This window comes from Chrysoperla carnea, chromosome 1 (genome assembly GCF_905475395.1).
Source record: "Chrysoperla carnea chromosome 1, inChrCarn1.1, whole genome shotgun sequence".
Classification (NCBI taxonomy): domain Eukaryota; kingdom Metazoa; phylum Arthropoda; class Insecta; order Neuroptera; family Chrysopidae; genus Chrysoperla; species Chrysoperla carnea.
Window position 1 is genome coordinate 82,689,318 of NC_058337.1, and position 17,497 is coordinate 82,706,814.

Below are 17,497 nucleotides of genomic sequence, written 5' to 3' on the forward strand. Positions count from 1 at the left end.
ACGTTTCTATTTCTCACTTACATAGAGAATAATTAGTGTCGAAACTTATTAATTATTTTTGAAATATTAATAGGATAGGTGCCTAAAATTTTTGTATATATACGAAATCAATAATATGAAGGATTTAAATATACAAATAGACAGAGAAAAATAGCACGTGGTGACGTCATAACTTGCGACTGTCATCGAGACGACTATATATCAAAAGTTGTTTTGCAAGTAAAAGATCAAATTATTTAATTGTTTATATCTTCCATGTTTATGAATCGATTTTAATATTTAGTTCAGATTTTGTCATCTACTGTTGCACATTTTCAAATTTTAACGAAAGATATATTGAAATCGACATCAGACAATTATCGTATTATATACTATAAATTATTATATACTATAAATAATTAATTTATTTTAATAATAAAACAATATTAAATTAATTTAAGTGTATCCAAATCAGATATATACAAAAGGAGTAAGAATTCATTAACTAAGATCGGTTATTCCAAGAACACCACTATATTTTAAACGAAAATTTATACCTTTAGCGAAATTTCGAATGGCTTGCGTTAATGAACTAGGTATTGGACGCAACACATCTGGTAATAAAACTTGTACTAAGTTTTGATAAAATTGTATATCAACTTGGCGCATAAATTCCTGAATCGGCTCCAAGGTGCAAAGTGCATACAATTTTGATTTTGATAAATATTTTTCCTCTTCGCATTCATCACCATTATTATTGTCTTGGGCACGCCAAAATTCACGCCATAAAGATTCAACTGTTGTAAATTCTAAGCTTAATATGGCATCCAAAAAGGCTTCACAATGTTCGCGATATATTGATCTGTAATCAATGCAACAAAATTAGAATCCATGATTTTTTTTATAAAATAGTTTCGAATATAATGATTTCTTGCGGGAATGCAAATGCCACATGAAAAGATTTAGCATTTTAGTTATACATTTGCAAGCGCGGTAGCAAAACTTCCTCTCCACAACTTTGTATTTCATGACGTTTAAACTTTTCTGTTTTGCTAACCTTTCTACCCGTCATTTAATATATTTGTAGAACATGCAATATTGATGATCCTATTTTGAAAACAAAATGAATGAAATATGTACTGCCATAAATCTTTTACTTATGAAAAACACATACGATATATCGCGTGCCTCAGTAAGTAGTTTTGTTTTGAGCATCAACGAAGCAGTTTTTTTTAAAATGATCCAAAATAGAGCTATTTAGGAAGTTTTTTTTTAAAAAAAAGACAAATTTTTTTTTAGTAAGCCTTAAATAAATTAGGGCTAAATCGAATGCAAAAATCTGTATTTACTTGGTTCACCGGCCTCGTATTTTGGAGTAGACAAATTTGTCGCAATATACACTACTCGAATAGACGCATCAGATGGTCTAAGAGTTCAACTGGAGCTATCATTTCATGGCCTCTTGTGATTTAAATTTCATAGCAAAAATCAAGGAAGTTTAATTATTTTATTTCAAAAACTGTCTCATATCTCAAATACTCAAATATAAAGTTTCATACAAAAATTATAAACGAAGAAAATAAATTACTAGGCAGGAAATTAATTGATTTTTAAATAAAAGCCTAATTGGTTTTCCCGATTTTGTGATGTAATTTGAATCACATGAGGCCATAAAATGATAGATCCAGCTGAACTCATTGACCATTCCACACGTCTCCTCGAATGGTAAATATTGCGACAACAAATTTGTTTAAATTCATTTCTCTATCTCCAGTATACGAGGGCGGTTAACTAAGAATGAGACACGCTGTATGTGAAAGTGTGTTTATGCATTCAATATCTCTTAACAGGTTGGTCTTTAGAAAATAAACTAAAAAGTTTTGTTTCTAAATATTTTTTCGAAAGGTAACTAGATTTTTAGAAATCTAATCCAAAAACAAGTATACATAAAAATTTTTGCATTCGATTTTTTACGAATTTATTAATTAACAAAAAAAGTTTTTCAACAAAAGTTGAACATGAATTCATTTTAAACTATCTTGAAAGTCAAGGCCAAATTCAAAGCACCGTTATCCGCTTCCGAGTATAACATTTCTACTTGGACCAATTTTCCCTAAAACCCCTCTTCGTAGCAATAATTAGCTGCATAATATAAAATATGACACATGTTGTAGATCATTCAAGATGAAGCCATGTAAAGTTATTAAAACGCAGAGTAAGATACAAATAGAAGTAAAACAACAAAATCTCCCCATAATGAGTACTTTCTTTTATAACTACGAAGCGCAAAAATGAAATATTTAAATGATGCTGAGAGTTATAAATTTTACTAACCGTAATGTATCAACATCTTCCATACTGCATTCACCTGGTAAATTTGCAATTACTGGTATATCTGGAAAATCAGGGATTGAGCCATTTCCTGAAAATAAATAAAATTGTTAATATAAGACACCATAGTAATTTATTAAATAATTCTACACTAACCTTCACCTAGGAATTCATGATGATGCGTTTGTTCCGATGCATTAAAACTATCGTCACGCTTAAATCGTGTAACAGTTTTACCAGAATTATGTTGATTACCCCCTACTTGTCCCACAGAATTCATGTTATTTCCTACAGAATTATTTGTAGTATCATCCATCATACTAACCAAAGATGAACTTGGCTTTACTCGAATGCCATAGTAATGATACTTCGAATTACCCCTAGAAAGAACATTAAATTTTTATCTTTTTTTTTTATAAAGTTTTCTTGTTAGGATTATTTCTTATTAGGAATTCTTCGCTTACCTTGTACCCAATCGCCGTGTACGTAAACCTAGAAAAACTGATCGGATTAATTTTCCAAAAGATGCCGCATTGACTGGTTCCAATTTATGGTCACTACAATGTCGTAAATAATGAGCATATAATGTACTCCGTGGTAATGATACCCCTTCAGCAGTTTCATAATTTTCCAGTAACCATTGAACCTAGAAATAATTTACTTTAATACTGATGAAAAAGTTATATAAAACAATTTAAAAAGTTTTTTTTTAATGGAAACTTACAGTAGCTGGGGACACTCTAGTGGCGTGACCTAACCCGGTTGCCACATCAGTTGCATTTTGCCCACCGCCGCTCTGTGTGGAGGTTACTGCGACATGAGTACCTGCACCAGTCCCATAAGATGCGTCCTGCATGCAATATCCCCCCATATAAGCCCACAAGCATTGTTAGTTAAGAGTTAATTGATTTTATTAATAAAAAAACATTAACATTTAAAGAACGTCTGGCTGAAGTGGTAAGAATTATTTTGAATACATTTGCCATGCCAGTTTTTTTCTTGAAATGTTAATTACAAAAATAAATAAAAAATTATTTACATCCACATGCAAACAAAGAATTTTGGACCTTAAAGCTTTCTCAAACTAAGCACCATAGCTAAAAAAATATAGACAATTCACATTTTTAATAATGCGGGTTTACGATTTCCTCAATGCAAAAAGTTAAAATGTATAAATTATGTCACTCAAAATATTTTTTTATTTGTTAAATTTGTTTAGCCGAAATTGATTTAGCCACTGATTCGTTAAAAAGGCACAGCGCTTATAATTCGATTAATAAAAGATGCAGTTAAAGCTGTTAAAGCTGAGTGACGGAATAGCTTTTTTTAATTGGTTAAAATTGTTTGGACCTGCTAAACATAGCCATAGGCAGACATATTTCTATTAGAGAACATTTTAGTATAAATTAAATAAATTCGGCGGGATGCGAATGGAAAAATCTTATTTTTACATTCAATTTTCGCCGAATTTAGAATTAAAAAAAAATGTTTCGATCAAAAATTAGTTAATTTATAAAAACTTTGCAATATAAACTATACTATCAGTTACGATCATGAGCCCTTGCGCTACGACTGCATAGAATTTCGCATTCCGTACTAGAAATTATAATCTATTTTGAGTATTTAAGAAAACATCTTCTCGATTGACAATAAGATGTAGTTTTAGTTTGAAAAGACTTTATGCATGAAAATCTTTTTAAAACATAAGTATGTCTTTAATTGCCGAAAATCCATAAACCAAAACGTTTTTTGTTATTCGAACCCCGAAATAGTTCAAGCACTTTCGTTAAAAGCAAAATAAAAAACTATTCTCATAAAATCCATTGACTATAAAGATTTATCGAAAACTCACAGCTGCTGTAGTTTGAGGTGATGTTCGCGCTAAAATATCATCTGTTGTGGACTGTACAAGATAATGAGCTGGTGCACTATAACCCACAGCGCCTCCATTTGGGGCGCCCGTTGTATAATATTGTCCTTGTCCAGCGTAGAGTGTACCTGATTCATTAACTGTGTACACTGGGTAAGCCCTGAAATTAAAAAACATTATTTCCAATTCTAAGAAAAATAAATAATATCAACTTACATTTGTCCCTGAGCTGTACCGTTTGCCTGAGTTGCTGCATACAACTCAGGTTCGACGTACTGCACATGATATCCTTGATGCGACGCCACGGTTTCACCGTCTGCTGATACTAAAAATAAGCAAAACAATAATGCAAATTAAATACTTATTTCGTTTCTTATTTTAAGTCTTTTTTTGTTAACAACGATTTCTTTCTCAATTTCGTTCTGGTTACGTTCTGGTTTCTAGAGAGACTAGCCAAGATTTCCTGTCAAGGTATTTGCAATTATTTATTTGACAATAAAAATTGTTTAAATCACAGCCATCTGTTTGTATTTTGTTTTTGAAGAACGCAAAAAAATATTATACCTTAATGCAAATAGGGTTGCCAATTTTTTTTCAATAATAATTTGAAGAACGCGAATTATTTATTAATTTTACAAATAAATCTGAAAAAAAATCGGAAATTTTAATTTGCCACATAATAAAATTATAAAAACCATTATTAGTTTTAATTTTTAATAACATTTTCATAATTTTATTATTATTTTCTAATCTTAGGTAAGATTTACAATATTCTGACCCCCTCCTTAGTCAGCAAATATGAGAAAAATTGGAAAAACTCTTTCTCCCCCTCGAAGCCTGATTATGTAAAGCTTGAATGAACTCTAGTAACAAAAATTTCACTTTTAGGAAAATTTAATACCAAAAAGGATTGCACAAAAATTTTAGTAAATAAGTTGAATGAACAATTAAGAATATAATTTTTGTTGTATTTAATAATGAGATTCACTTTCATACAATGAGATTCAGGGTTATATATTGGTGGGAACGTTATTTAAAGGTTTTGGGTTGACAAAATTCGTTAATTAAAGGTATTTACACTTATTTTTGATAGTTGAAAATATTTACACTTTTTTTTTTTGATAGTTGAAAATTCGTTATAAAGAGGTTGCTCGCAAAAAAATGTTCGCAATGTAAAATATTTTACATTGACTCTTATGGCCAATTCAAGGGGATTGAGAAAAATTTGTTACATTGAGGAATTTGTTATATTTTAGTACGTTATATTAAGGTTGCATTGTATATATTTATTTGACTACTTATTTTGTTAAATTTAAGTATTTTTCCTTGTTTCAAATATTTGTGATCGACAACCCTACTAGTTAACAAAAGTAATTTCGTTTATTGAAAATTTAAAAACCAAAATTTGCAAAGAGAAAACAATCAAATAAATCAAAATATCAGAAAATTTCATGTATAACAATATCTAAGATTAGACAGGGTGATCCTTAAAAGGTCTGTACAAGATTTTACTAGATAGAGTAGAATTTCGCCATTTCTGACATCTCTCCTTTCGCCTTAGATATCCTGCCGTGCAGTTTAAAATTAGAATTTTCACTTCCTTTCTTTTAGCTTGCACTATTTTTCTTTATCTTTAAGGTAGAAAGAATAAAATTTATTCCTTGGCGAAATTAAACGGATTCCTTCTGTAACAGCGGCAGCTGATGTCCGAGACGCAGTCACTGTTACATACAGGTGCGTGTAATCTCATGAATGCACAAGTCTTAGACTTTTTACCTTAAAATTTACTTTCGACTGAGTTATAAATAAACAGAAGTTTTCTCCATTCGAGTCATGGCTTCTGTGTAATTGTTTCGTTTTTTCTAATTGGTCAAATGAAACAAATTCTGTTTTCGTGGACTCTATTCGGGGGTAGCAAATTTGAAAAAAAAAATTTTCCTAAGCATATCATGTTACATATCCAATGAAAGGGCTTGTTATGGGGAATACGAATATATATTTTAGATTTAATTTTAATGTACAGTTTATAAATTTTTTTTTTAAATGTACGAAAATATACTATTCTCCTCTACCTGTGAAACCTCTTAGTTAAAAATTTTGGGAAAAAAGGAATTTAGGGCGTCACTCTTAGTTAAAGAAAACATTAAGCAAAAAATCGTATTCTGATTTAAAAGGTAAATTTGGGGGGGGGGGGTTGATTTTATTAAGATAAACCAAACTTATTTTCAAGTGTATTGCGTGACATATCAAATGAAAGAGCTCGTTATAACGAATTGCAACAAAAATTTAAGGATCAAATTAACAAACGTTATAAGATGATTAATGCCGGAACACTTTCTACACAAAAAAAAACGCGCACTTGACATTTTCTACATTCCGGATTATTTATATCCTAATAACTTCAATAATTCATTCACACATTCAATTCTTTCCTTTAAGTAAAAAATGCATTAAATATTCAAGTGATTCCAAAAAGATATACAAACTGGATGTTCCTGAGCCACTGGAAATTTTAAAGAATAAGAAAAATCTATGATTAGCAACAAGGAAAAATAAGCATAAAACAGCAGTGATTATTTTTTTAAATTTTTTTCCGATGGTGGAAATGTCTTTTTTGCTGGAATATGTTACCACTTACATTTGTTAATTACTAATCTAATAACATCATTTTAATTTTTTAACTTTGTTTTTAAGCTTTTCGCCCAAGTATGTAGTGATTCGAGTGACAATGTAAATTTTACATTTTTGATTTTTTTAAATTTCTTAATTTTATAAATTGCAAATAGCTCCGTAAATTTGTATTAAGAAAATTTCCATACCATTATTATTCCGTCGGTAATATAGATTACAATTTTGTATCATATCCACAGTGTGTCACGACACTTTGATCTGGCTGCACACAAGAGACACCGTTTTAGATCATAACGATACAAAACACTATCACAAACTGATTTCATGAAAACATGTTTATTAATAAACGATATATTGAGATGTGAATCCCTTATATTTTATATTAATCCAGACATTCATAAAATGTTTATTGAAGTGTAAATCTAATCTAACAACAATACATTGTATATAGATATGGAGGTATCTTTTGTACCTGTTCACATATCAAATATTATTTGGGAATAAAAATCACCTTTATTAGGATGAAAAATTAGGGGTTGATTTCATATGTTACATATAATTTTTTCTGGATGAGAGACGAATGTACAGGTATATACACAAGAACGTGCCTGACACGTTTAGAAAGTGTGTACCGTTGTTACCTTTATGTATCCTCAAAAAATAGCATGAGTCATGAATCAATTCCCCCATTTTTAAAAGCAAATCAAATGTATCAAATTCATTTTGGATCAATTTTTTTTCTAAGTAATTAGTTACTTTAATTAGAATATATCGGATTAAGGTAAAGCAATACGCTCACGGTATCTAACATGAAGGCTATAAGAAGGAGAACGATCGCTATAGAGAATATTGTCCCCGAAATATGAATAAAATAAGTGAGGCGCTGCGACCGCTAAGTAGTATCAATAAAAGCGGGCTGTTGTGCGCTAATTTGAAATGATATATCAATTTGTACATTATGCAACTAACTTCATCTACTTGTACTCATAAACAGCTAACTTCGCAGATACTACTTCTTGATGACAGCGCGGCTGGTGGCTGAAAAATGAACTATAAATTATACAAATTTTCAGGGACAGACGCGCTAATGCTTTAACACGTAGCGATCGTTCTCTTTCTTTATAACCTTCATGGTATCTAATGTGAAAAACCATTGTAGAAATGTAGGGTGTAGGGATGTGCCGAATGTTGTAATTTGAACAATCGCAAATACGAATGCGAATGTTAACTTTCAAATGAAGCATTTAGAACCAAATAAAGATATTAAGACGATTTTTTAAATTTTAATTAATTTTTTTTTATTTTCGAAATTTTTAAAAGTATTTTCTATAATTTTTTTTCGTTTTTCGAGAATGTTTCACAAGATCACTAGCTAAACTACCTGCAAATTTACAAATTCTTATCTTTTATAGTTTTGGAGAAAATGGACACCAAAATTTTGTCCTAATTTGCGTTTACATGGGTAGACAGTGATGTTTAAGCAAAAATGTTTCAAGCAAAAGTTGTTTATTTTTATATAAGAAATAACTTTTATAATTAAACTTTTGTTCTATCACTAACGGTTTACAATATGGAGCATTTTTCATTTGATTGAATGAGCAAAAATGCAACATTTAAAAATTGGCATATCTCCATATCTCGGTCAATTATGATGCGATTCGAAAAAAAATAAAACAAAAATATGCATAATTACTTCAGCTAGAACTTTTATTTGAATTTTTTTTATTTGAATCATATTTTTTTGGACGTAGAAAACTGTAAACCTTCTTCAAATTTTATTTCGCTCCCAAAAGTTATGCAAACCTCCTGGGATTCGGCAAACTCGGAAGATACGTATTTAGGACCAAATGAAGATATTAAAACGAGAAGATATTTCCAGCTTGCTAGGCTAAATTGTTTAGTTAATATTTCATTATAATTTATGTTAAAAATTTATCCTTTTTTATCCTAATATCCAAAAAAAATATTTTAATATTATTAGTTGTTTTTTCATTACATATTCGTACATAATTTCTTAATTTTTTACCAAAAACTTTCGCATAGTTTTCTTGCGAATGCGAATGTCAAAAAATAGGCAAATATTCTCGAATGCGAATAATCGACATATCACAAATTGGATAAAAATTTATCCTTTGGATAATTTAGAGCAAAATTTTAAAAATCATCTTTAATTAACTTTATTTAACGAATTTGGGTAATTTTTGAGATAAATTATCTTCGAATGAGATTTCTAATGTACATGTTAAAATTGTTAAATACCGAAGAATTTTTTGTACTTGTAAGTAAATTTTTTTGAAAATAAAAATTAACGGTATTTCAGAAATAACTTCATCACGTGATTACTTCAGAAAATTTGTATTCAAATCGATTTCAATTTTTCTATTAACAGCATGGATCAATTGTAATTATTTTGTTTCTGTCACGAAATTATTGTTATGGATCACATCGTTCCGGAGAATGATTGGAAGTTTAAAAATAAACCTTTCGACTTGAACAAAAGCTTAATAAGGTAATTTGAGTGTCTAAAAAAGCTTAGTTAGAACTTTGTTGTTCTGAACACGCTCATTTATACAATACTAAAATTTGATCTAAGAGATTGGCGAAAATTTTGTTGTTTTGAGATTTAAATTTGTTCTTACCTGTAACTGTTATAAAATGTGGACTCGGTTGTTCTTGTGGAACAACGGTTCCTGCCGCTACTGATGTAATTTCCACTTCTGAATGATGCTGTCCTGTTTGTGATGCGCTACTCTCATTACTACTGTCACCAGTTCCATCTAAGCCCCCACTCACATCTATGACCGGAACTGTCACCCCATTTACTACGGTACTAGTTGTTGCACTCTGAATTCACATTAAACAAATATTTTTTAGTTAGAAATATTCCTTAAAATTTATTGAAACTAAATTAAGAAAAACGAAATTAAAGAATTACAGAAAATTCGAAATTTTTAAAAAATGAGATAATGCTTCTTTTTTAATTAGAGTTTGCAATTATTAGTTTGGGTAAAAACATATAGTTCATTCGTCTTCTTCAATTTAAATTCATTGTAAGCTCAGTTTGCATATGATCAAATTAGCAATCACGGATAAAAAGATTCAAGGTAAAAGTATGGCCTTTTTTTTCTCTAATGTATTTTTCATCATTATTAAGCGAACGCTAATAAAAAAATAACAGTATTTCAGCAAAGCAAAGAACAATATAAGGAATATATATTACTCTGGTACTTTTGTCCGTTGGGATAATAATAATACGAAAAATCTATACGGAGATAAAAATATTTGGTAAATTGTTAATCATAAATCTTTAAGCTTTTTATGACAAGAGGCTGATTCCTATGTACAATTAAAAATCAAGTTCATACTATATTAATAGACGAATCATTTTAGATAAAAAAAAAGGCTAAAATGAAGAATTTTTATGTACCTAACCTATCGGGCCAGCTTTTTTTTTAAATGTTAAGGAAGGTCCATGTATCAAAATCTACATCTAACTTTTTGCCGCTAGAAAGTTTGGCTATTGGTATGGGCCAAAAAAGCCCATTACTATGTTATAATAGGTGATTTTTGAAAATTTCAAAACCTTGAAAATATACAACAAAATGGGCCAGAAACGTACAGGGGGTTTTCGGGATCGCTGATCATTATTCTGAAATCAGAATTTCAATATACTCCCCCCTCCTGGGGGGATTCACCCTGCTGGTCCAAATTGAATATTTACAGAAAATTTTATTGTTAGGTCAATGAAGGGCAAAAAACCCTAAGAAGGGGGGGGGGATTATATCACCATTATAACTTCGGAATCGTGAACAGTGACCCCAAAAACCCCCGAGTATACGTTTCTGGCTCATATTTTCAAAGTTTTAAAATTTTCAAAAATCACCTCATAAATGGATTCTAATGATTAGCCTATTGGGCCCATAGCAAAAACCAAAACTTTCTAGCGGCAAAAAGTTAGATGTAGATTCTGATATATGGACCTTCCTGATCATTTTTTTTAAAAAAACTGGCTCAATAGGTTGAGGTACAAAAAAATTCTCTATGTAATGCTAAATTGACACGACTATAAGGCAGTATTCTGATCTAGTAAATCATTAGTATAGATCTAATTTAATAGAAATTTCCACTTAAATCATTTTCATCACCAAATAGTGCTTAGTTTAGTTACTTATCATGTACTACCTAATTTTGATTGACTCAAACCGTTAATATGAGTTGGGTATTAATTGTTTGGTAAACAATTTTAAATCAACGGATTTTGTTAATAATTAATCAGATAGCATGCGAACGTCATCGAAATGTGAGTTTGTTCCAGAACCCTTTAAATTAAAGACAAACTTTGCCATCGTTGATGAACGCTGCCAAGCGAAGCGGCGGTTGTCATTTGGTTGGTATTATATATTTAAAAAAAAGGCACGCAACAGTGTTCCAAGTTAATATTTATTTTCCTCTACTGTTTAATTTAACTTAAAAGTTCGAATAAACTTAAAAAATTTCCTTTTAAACATTTTTGAAATTATATTCATATTAACGTGTAAGTGTGTATTTTGTTAAAATACCAAAATAAACTACAGCCATTTTCTGTAACATTGGACCACTTTTGAGACAAATTATTGTAATACCTAGTCTTTTCTACGATTTGCTATTATTTCGGACAGTTGCCAAAAAACTATACAAGTAAAGAAAATAAGAATTATATCTTTTACCTTTACTAAACAGCGATTTTCGACAAAGATAGAATTAATTGAACAGTTTTTTGACATCTGCCCGAAACAAAAAAGGACCATTTTTTAAAATGAAAAGATCTATTCATTAATAATTTACACAGAATACTGACAGCTGTTGTAATTTGAGTGATCTTTTTATGTGGTTGCTGAAATTAATATCGAAAAGTACACAAATAGACCTTTTTCACGAAAAACAGAAATGCTTTTTGATAATTTTTTATGAAAATATAGGTCGAGTAGAGCCTCTAACTCAAAAATTACGCATTTTTAACAATAAAAACACTATGAAAAAATTGTTAAAAAGTCACAATATTTGAAATATTTTAAAACGATTTTATTTGGCTCCTCCGCGCCGCACACGTGATCTGTGATGTCAATCCGACAAGCAATGACAATAAAACAGTGTCAAGAGTTGTATTAATATATCACTATTATCAACTTTAAATGACGTCAAACCAACCTTCGTGTAACATCGTATGTTTCCGGATCGTTTTCGCCAATTTGAATTTTAATGATTTTCATTGTCTGTTTTCTCGGTCATATGGCTTCAAAAAAATGGAGGGAAAAAATTAGCCCATTTATCAAGACATTTACTTTCATTTATAAAAAAAGAAAAAAAAATGTAAAAAAGGTCTATTATGTGGGAATCCTGAGATAAAGGCGAGTATAGCTATGGTCCAAGGTTATATTAATTTTGGGGTCACATCGTCTTTTTTCACCGTTAAAGCCCGTTTTATCACACTTTTTTGACATTTTGGGTAACGGCAGTCCAGAATCGGTTATTTTAATCATTTTCGATTTGAACATTTCCAAAGAGCTAATTTAAATTGCATAAGATGATTGGTAGATTTTTTGTAATGCGTCCAACAAAAGACTTCATTTTGAATTTCGCAATATTTGACTATTTAATATTATTATTCTTAATCTTCAAAAAATTTTTTCATTATCTTGATGCACTATGCAATCTCCAGTACTTGGATCATATAACATTCCTGTCTGCAATTTTATTACCTATCTCAGGCAAACATTAATAATTGATACTCATCGAACACAGTTATTGTACAGCTAAGTAACATTTGTTTTGATTACATTTTTTAATATAATTCGATCGTTTTCTTTATTGTTACACATATGACGGTTTCAGATATAGTACAATGTTTTTACCCCAAATTCCTTGATTTTGTGGTTTCTAGCATAAAAAATATGCCATAAAAAAATTAAATATTAAAAACAGAACTTGTTCAAAAGCACCACTGCATGACATAAAAATCTAACGGTTTCTTTTGACAAAATAAATTATTTGTCTGTGTAAAATTTTTGATTATATATGAGCTGTTTATGTTTCTATAAATGCAGCCCAGCGCAGGATCTTGGGGGGGGGGCGCATACACATATCATACACATGTCAATCAGTATAAATTATAAGCAACAGTATTTTTGACCTCGTCCCACAAATTTTTAATTACGAGACTGCAGATAAGCCTGTATTAGATCAAAAAATTTTTGCTACTTGACAACAACATAACAACAAGTTTTCATTTTTGCAAGACATTGACAGTTGGATCGTATTGGAAAGAAACCAAAAAAAAGCACAATGTAACTTGAAGAAAAGTTAATTTATGAAAATAGATCGGACATCGCCGGGGAAGATCTATTTAATGAGTTGGTATTGCTGCCTCTATTTGTTTTAAATAAAGACAAAACTCCACCCGATGTACCAAATTGTATTTATTCTAATAATTTAATGTCTCTATTTACTAACGTTTCAATATCTTTATGTACATATTTAGCACTTCCTATTATAGTAGCAGAAGGCGAATCAAAAACTACTTACGATCAACCTTGACCCAAAAGAGATTGACAAATTTAGTAATAAGTAAATAAGTATCGAATCGAAAGTAGATTTCAAAACAGATGATATCATTAAAAAATTTGGCAACTTAAAAGGTAGAAAAATATAATTTAATGTTTAAAACTGTACCTAATGTTATTGTAGAGTAAGTATATTAAATAAACAAACAGAACACAAAAATTATATTTTTCTGTTAAATTTTTTGTATTGGGGCGCTACTAGATTTTTGCACCCTGGCGCTCAATATGGGTAAGAAGGCTCTACATATAGAGAAAATATAACAAGTGTTTGTCAAGGTAAGGCCAAATATTACATTGATGCAGGTGGTTCAAATGTTACTCGGAATGACTATTGAGCATTTTTTAAGATTTTGTGATTATCAAATCAATATGTAGATAAAAATCTATTTTTTTTATTGATAAAATGAGGATAAAATTTATTTTTACAAGCTCAAAAAATGAGAATAGTCATGTAAATATAATGCCCATCAATCACAGTAAGTAAAACAAAATTTAATTATTTGAGAGAGATGATAATTGACCTATTTTGATCTAATACTCTAAGGCTCATTTTGTTCGTAATTGATTTATAAATAACCCCCTTTAAATATTTTGTGACCCTTCCTCGCTGTGTTTTATATTATCAGGGGTCAAAAAAGAACTTTCAGTCAAAATTTTCAAATCAAAATTTTAGAAAGTCGACTCTGATTTTGCATTCCTTGCATTCACCGCACGTGTAACTGTTTTCAAAATTAGTTACGGAAAAAAAATTGCATAGGTATCTGTTTTATAATATTTACTAAATAGAACATCTTGTCAAAACAAAATAGTACAAGATCCGAATTAAGGTCGACCTTCACCCATCTGTTTACCGAATGAAAGTTATTTTTTATGAAATGTAAAATATTTACAATTATCCCTGTTGTGGGTTGCCCTAAAAAATATGGTCCAGACAACTTTTAATAAAAATATCAAAACTTGGAAAGCTTGTAAATTTTATTTTTTGACTGATATTTTGTGGACAATCATATATAGCACCGTATTTGCAATAAAATTATCTTTATTTATATATGTGAGGCAATGAATTAACAGATGAACGTAATTACTATTCACAACTTGTATAAATGCGAAAATAGTGAACGAAAAGAGGCAGACAGCATAGCTGCTGCATATTCTTTATGGCTTTTACTTTCGAGTAGATCAATATTCGTTAGATATGCAAGTCTGAAAAATTTCAAAAAATTTTACTCTTGATATTTTCACTAAAAGTAGTCTGGACCACATTTTTTTAGGCAACCCATTGCAGGGACATTTGTTAACATTTTATATTTCATAAAAAATAACTTTCATTCGGTAAACAGATGGGTGAAGGTCGATCCTAATTGGGATCTTAGACTAAAAATTCTTCAACAAAATTCTACTTTAAAAAAATAGGGCTACACTTATTTTTTACCGATAAAATAACCGAAAATTAAGCTATTTCAAATTTGCTAAAAAAATTTTTTACCCTACGCGGATTGACGAAAAACCACATTATAATTTTCCGAGTTTTCCCACTTTAATGGGTTTTCTTAGAAAACACGTTTTTGCATTCTAGATTTTATATTAGTCCAAAAATTCATTATGAAGGGCTAACTGGCAAAGGCCAAGAAATTTGCAGACACATATCTCAACCCCATTAAATTTGAAAATGACTAAGTCAAGGAGGTTTAATTTCTGTCGTTTAGATATATTTTAAGAAAATCAACCGTTTTTTAAGAAATTTTTTAACAAAAACTTGAAAAAAACTTTTTAAAACTTTAGACAGGAAAAGTTAAAAAGTTTTCCGGATAGAAATAAGGTTTATTTTGTTGGTTTTCAATCCTTACAAATATCGTGCAAAATTTTGGCAATTTTTTACTTATTGTGGTGTTTTTTACGTATTGTGCCTTCCTTTTAGTATTTAGGATAGACAAAAAAAACTCGTCCGGAAGCACAAAAATCGAAAAACTCGATTTCTATTGATATTACAGACCACCGTTAAAACTACGATTATCTTTATCATTTCTCAAACCAACAGACAAGAAGAATTGTATTTTTACGTGAGAATAGATTATGGAAGGTCAAAAGCTTAAGAACTTAATTGTAAAATTTGAGTGCATCGCAATGGACATATTTACAAAAATTTGAGCATGCATTACTAAAATATGCACTGGATATTGCACAGCATAAAGAAATCCTTCGTGCTTTCCTCAAAAATGATTTCAAAGATTATTTATCATATATGACTTATTAATTTTAGTATTTCAATTAATTTTAGTATTTCAAATTCTTAGATTATATATACATAGATTATAAATATTTGATTTATATTTAAATATTTCTCAACTTACAAGCTGAAAGGGAGGAAATAATACAGAAAATTTACCTTGTAAAAATGAAACACGTTAACGCGTTTAAGAAAATTTAAAAAAACACATTTTTTTAGAAAAATCCCAATAACAAAAAATTGAATTAAATCACACTAATTCCCAAACTAAAGAGAAAAACAAAAAGACTCGCAAAAAAAAAAGAAGGAAAATAAAATTTTTGGATTTTAGTTTTGTGTGTTTTGGAAGAAAATACCTGGTGCAAACTGGCTGGCAGTACAATCAAGGCGGGTTGCTGTTGTTGTGTTGGGGAATGTGTTACATCAGGGGGTGATGTATTTTCAACAACCACTGTGGATGATGTTGACGCAGTCGCTACCGTGGTAGTAGATGATCCATTTTCATTTGGTACAGCCACCGGAGTGAAGCGAGCCGTTGTCGTCATGGCCACGTCACTCCCACTGCCTAAGACACATAATTAAATCATCCAATCACAACTAAATTTTTCTCATGAACAATATATTCGTATAACGTATATACGAATTTTCATTAAAATTTTTGGGTACGTATCATGAACGAATCACATCACAAATAGTATCAAACAATAAAAATATATTTTTAAAATAGAGTTTGAACGCCGCATAACATCTATGTACAGACCAGAATTATAGAAAATATTTGGAATCAATGCTGTCGGATACTCAAATATTACTAAAAATAAAAAACTAAATATATCAAAACCAAAGCGCTTATTTTACGTCAGAAAAATCTCTTGTGAAACTCCAAAAAGACCATTTTCAAAGCAGAAAAACAATGCTTATGAATTAAACTTTTGAGTTGTAGAGAGAATAATTACAAATTATTACATTCTAAAGCCTTATTTTTTAATTGTTAAAAAGATGTTATAATTTCCATTAACAAGAATGTGTAAGACGATCGTCTTATACAATGTCGTTAAGGGGACTTATAGCATGTTTTTAATAATTAAAAAGCAATGATTTAGAATTAAATCATTTGTAATTATTCTCTCTACAACTCAAAAGTTTAATTCATAAGCATTGTTTTTCTGTTTTGAAAATGGCCTCTTAGGAGTTTCACAAGAGACCTTTCTGAAAAGATCAAGATTGTGTTAAAAGAAGTTTTAAGTTATTATATATAGTTATTTTAAAATTTTGGTAAACTCAAAAGTTTAATTTTTTACCATTGTTTTTTAGCTTTAAAAATTTGGAGTTTTGTCCAAACATTAAATTTAATATATCGCAAATCGTTAATTTTACCAAGAAAGTACAAGATATCTTTCTGGCGTAAAATAACCCAAAAAAACAGTTGGCTGGTAAACACTTGATTCTTATTGAAGGACGTCTTTAGACGGGAAAAAATCGAATCCAAACATTTTTTACAACGGGCTAGATCCGAAAAAATTGGTAAAAACTGCAATAAAATTTAGGAATACCTTGTTTTCGCATTTTCTTGAGATATTTTGGTAAATGTTTACTTATCTTACTTTTGGTAAAAATACGTAATAATTACATATATATTACATGGGGTGTACGCAATCACAGAATGAACGCAACAAGGGCCAAAAATCAATTTAAGCAAAAGTGAGATAAGTAAACATTTACCAATAATTAGTGGTATACAAAAATGAAAAGCCGAGATAACCAAAAATAATATTTGGCAATCAGGAACACAAATAGTTAAAATGTAAGTGAAAATTTTTGCTTGTGAATATTCAACATCGATTTTCCACATTCGAAAAA

At 29.8% G+C, this 17,497-nt stretch overlaps 1 protein-coding gene across 3 annotated transcripts in view; it reads right to left on the reverse strand.

Moving 5' to 3' along the window:
• The window catches only part of LOC123305216 (DNA-binding protein RFX2), a 36,069-nt gene that overhangs the window by 4,029 nt on the left and 14,543 nt on the right, over window positions 1–17,497 (reverse strand). For 2 of the 3 annotated variants that reach the window (XM_044886870.1, XM_044886869.1), the window contains exons 2-10: window positions 15,994–16,202; window positions 9,451–9,655; window positions 4,397–4,505; window positions 4,163–4,340; window positions 3,035–3,160; window positions 2,775–2,956; window positions 2,467–2,690; window positions 2,314–2,401; window positions 537–841 (exon numbers count right to left, since the gene is read on the reverse strand). In XM_044886870.1, coding sequence (XP_044742805.1) covers window positions 537–841; window positions 2,314–2,401; window positions 2,467–2,690; window positions 2,775–2,956; window positions 3,035–3,160; window positions 4,163–4,340; window positions 4,397–4,505; window positions 9,451–9,655; window positions 15,994–16,182 — 1,606 coding nt within the window. In that variant the 5' untranslated portion in view covers window positions 16,183–16,202. The remainder of the gene's footprint in view (window positions 1–536; window positions 842–2,313; window positions 2,402–2,466; window positions 2,691–2,774; window positions 2,957–3,034; window positions 3,161–4,162; window positions 4,341–4,396; window positions 4,506–9,450; window positions 9,656–15,993; window positions 16,203–17,497) is intronic. The other variant, XM_044886871.1, reaches the window with a different exon arrangement.